We start from the raw sequence: 3,395 nt of genomic DNA, 5'->3' as shown, positions 1-3,395 counted from the left end.
TTAATTGTTTTGCATGTGAAACAATATGCTTGATAACAAGACCTGGTATATCCAACAGATATAGGTCAGAGGCGACCTCTAGTGGCAGGTAGAGGACATTAAGAAATAAGCATTTTTAATGTAGTTTCATGATAACTTCAGCAATTCCTATGACACTACAGTTCTTATACGAGGACAATCTTAAAACTCCTAAGTTGATTATCAACAAACTAATTTAAGTAATATATTTTAGGAAAATATGATAAAATCTGAATTGTTAATACATACATAATCCACAGAATAAATAAAGCCTTAACAGTACCCATGCTTAAGGTTTTTGTAGGTTTTTTCTTTATTTCTCTGTCTCCTAACTTGAAATGTGTGTGTTTTGGTACACAGCACAAACAGCTGTTTTATTAAACACTCAAAGTGGCCCTATTTTTTTTGAATGCATACATTTAAATGTCCATTACACAATCTATATTTCAAACAAACGTACCCATAGAAAGCAGCAGCAGCAAGATATGGCAAATGTTTGACAAGATTATATTGTAAGTTGTGTGTTTCCCAATAAATAGTTCAATTTGGAATCCTGTAAAGGGGATTTCCACTGATCCACACATTTCTCTTTCCTGTGAAAACAGTGGCGAAACATTGTTCTTCGACATGAAGCGGTTTGGTCTAATAATCTCTCCAGTTTATGGGTCTGGGCCATAAGAGGGGTTGTAGGGCAGCGGTGCAAATTCCTCTGAATGTGGAGGCGGGGCATAGGGCTGGCCGGGGTAGGAAGCCATCGGCAGCCCGGGAGTGTATGCAGATGGAGAGCAAGCTGGATCAGCTAAAATGAAAAGAAATATATATAATAACTTTGATTTGGTTTGTTGTTACTAAAACGGTGTGTTGCTTGCATGTAACAATTATAAAAAAGATAATACAGATCTTGTTTTTTATTTTTGTGATTGAACGAATAAAAAAAGTATTAAATAGTTTTTAATCCTTGCGTACAAAAATTAATGGAAAGCAGTTTCAATGAGGAATGTGTAGTATGACTATTATTTTTTCAACTTTCAAAGCCTTGATGTTTTTCCCTCAAATCAACAAACTTTCTAAAGGAAATCAGATTTAGATATGGTAAAGGACAGTAAACTGAAACTAAACACCCAAGTGGATTAGATTGCTGGGTGAAATCAACCAAGCCTGCTACACCCATTTATTCCTCTCAGCCTGATTCCTTTTGCAAGCACAAGCCAATGCTAAGATAATAAATGTCATCAAATAACTTACCGGCTTCCAAGTATGAAGGTGGTGCTGAAGGGAGGGGCACGCCTCCATATCCAGGCTGAGCAGGTACAAAAAGGTAGCCGGGGTAGGACGGATGATATCCAGGAGGGGGGTGTGGCTGCTGCGGCACGTTGACAACAGTGGGGGTGTTTCTTGCAGCTGTAGGTAAAGTCATAGGTTGAGTTTGCTTTAAAAAACAAGGTACCAATACTCAGCTGAGTCAAATTGTGTCACTATATAGTGAGAGAAAATATTGTTTTTTTGTTCAATAGAAATATTTCAAACTTAAAGGGGCTTGTAGACAGATAGTGTTACCTTTGGAAAGAGCCAGGCTAACCGTTTTGATTTACCTCACCTGTTCCAAGTTAAGTTAACATGCTGCTGGCTAACTTCATATTTAGCTTAGCTTACACAGGAGATCGTTATCAAACTTATCTCTTATCTATCAATATAACTCTTGGCAAGAAAGTGAATAACCGCATTTCCCATGAAGCCAAATTCCTTCAAATGTTACAGCCTGCAGATCCAGTAGCCTACATAACATTATTTTTAAACAAAGTTGTCCTCCACAAATGTTACTGAAACAAAAAATGTGACCTACTTCGGGGCCTTTGGTTGCGTCCTTTTCGGCATTTCTTGTAGAAGAAGCAGCAAGGAATCACACAGCAGGCGATGACAACCACGCAGATGATAAGACTAACAGACCCTAAGATGATTCCAAGAATTGGAATAGGGTTGGAAAGTTTTGCAAGGCTAGAACAGTTGGGCAAAAGAAAACACTTAATTATTAATCAACCTATTTATATGTCACATTATACAAAACACAATCCCAGAAAAATCTAGTTTTGAAATAAAAAGTTGTTTTCCTTATCCTGAAACTAAATTCATTTAAACGCAGGTTCAAAACAAAAACTCACCTTCCTTCACAGAGTTTTTGTTTTGATCGTCTGAAACGGTTTGTCTTGTCACTGCAGCAGTATTGTTTTTGACAGTTTCCACAGCAATATATGCCACACTGCTGAGTATTATGTTGGTTACCATCGGAGTCCACATAGCTGCTACAATCATCCGCTGTAACATAAAACACATGGTCTTGGTAAAGAGTTGTGATGGTGATGGACTTAGGAGTAAAACTGTACTGATGATAAATAAATGACTGTGTTATATTAGTTAAAAATGTTTGACTGACTGAGGAAGTTCTTAGGATTCTATGTTTGTATAAAAAAACAAAATAAAACTCACCCCATACAGCCGGGATCAGGATCACACAGAGAGCACACACAAGACTGAACAACACACCTGAAACCATAACTGCTGTGATATGGTGTAACAAGGAGTGAATCTGCCTCTGCAGTGAGAAACCTCGGTCAACCTGTCTGTCTGTCCCACCCTAAACAAGTTGTCCAACAGCATTCCTTACTTCACAAGAAACAGTCGCCACTGGATGTATGCAAGATAACATTTTAAATGATTTATCGGCAATCTGGCTATGCTTCACTTCCATTAAGCTGCACAACTTTAATTAACATGTAATTTGGTTGCAAGTTTAAGAAGATGTCTCTGTATGGTATAAAGGAAACCCTGGAAATTGAAACCAACTTGAATTGAAACCTAAGCCCCAGGTAGATCTACTACTGGTATTGTTTTCTGCATCCACCCACTCTTTATTTGATTGTTCTTTGGCACTTTCCTTATTTCCCAACTTCTCCCTCCACACCCTGAATGACTGAAGATCTAAATCAAAAGTTAACTCCAAAAGGTGTCAGATATTTTGGAGAAAGATTGTTGACATTCAAACTCAAAACGTAGGCTAGTGATCATAGTATGCATGATATAGTATGAAAAAAACATATTAGACTGTATTAGAAGTTTTAAGTATATTGTCACTACTGTCATAACAACTGATCTAGAGATATGCCTTCCTTATTTACTTATTAACATATTACAATGACATAAATACAAAAAGGTGTACACTAATATGATTCATTCCAAGCATACTTAACAACATTAACTTATAACAGGTGGGGTGGCTGAAAGACTTGACCCCTATTGAGCCATGGCATCAATAGCTGCAAGCATGGGTAATACGTTTGAGAACAATCATCATCATCATCATCATCATCATCATCATCACC

The 3,395-nt window shown here is 37.3% G+C and overlaps 1 protein-coding gene across 1 annotated transcript; it reads right to left on the bottom strand.

Annotated features, from left to right (window-relative positions):
- Nucleotides 1–310: 310 nt before the first annotated feature.
- Nucleotides 311–3,094, bottom strand: LOC117489725 (protein shisa-5-like). Its single transcript, XM_034139246.1, has 5 exons — nucleotides 2,503–3,094; nucleotides 2,178–2,331; nucleotides 1,862–2,013; nucleotides 1,264–1,419; nucleotides 311–817 (listed from the first exon to the last, which is right to left on the bottom strand). Exons 1-5 carry the CDS (start codon nucleotides 2,567–2,569, stop codon nucleotides 678–680), a joined length of 669 nt encoding a protein of 222 aa, XP_033995137.1. The 5' UTR covers nucleotides 2,570–3,094; the 3' UTR covers nucleotides 311–677.
- Nucleotides 3,095–3,395: the final 301 nt, after the last annotated feature.

This window comes from Trematomus bernacchii, unplaced genomic scaffold, assembly GCF_902827165.1.
Source record: "Trematomus bernacchii unplaced genomic scaffold, fTreBer1.1, whole genome shotgun sequence".
Taxonomy (NCBI): domain Eukaryota; kingdom Metazoa; phylum Chordata; class Actinopteri; order Perciformes; family Nototheniidae; genus Trematomus; species Trematomus bernacchii.
The sequence above is the reverse complement of the archived record's forward strand: the minus strand, read 5'-3'. Positions and strand labels throughout refer to the sequence as shown.

Coding starts and splice junctions, on each gene's coding strand:
- LOC117489725 (XM_034139246.1), bottom strand. CDS start 2,569: ATGGTTTCAGGTGTGTTGTTCAGTCTTGTGTGTGCTCTCTGTGTGATC. Junction 2,332..2,502: donor CCTGATCCCGGCTGTATGGG/GTGAGTTTTATT, acceptor TTTATGTTACAG/CGGATGATTGTAGCAGCTAT. Junction 818..1,263: donor ACCTTCATACTTGGAAGCCG/GTAAGTTATTTG, acceptor TTTTCATTTTAG/CTGATCCAGCTTGCTCTCCA.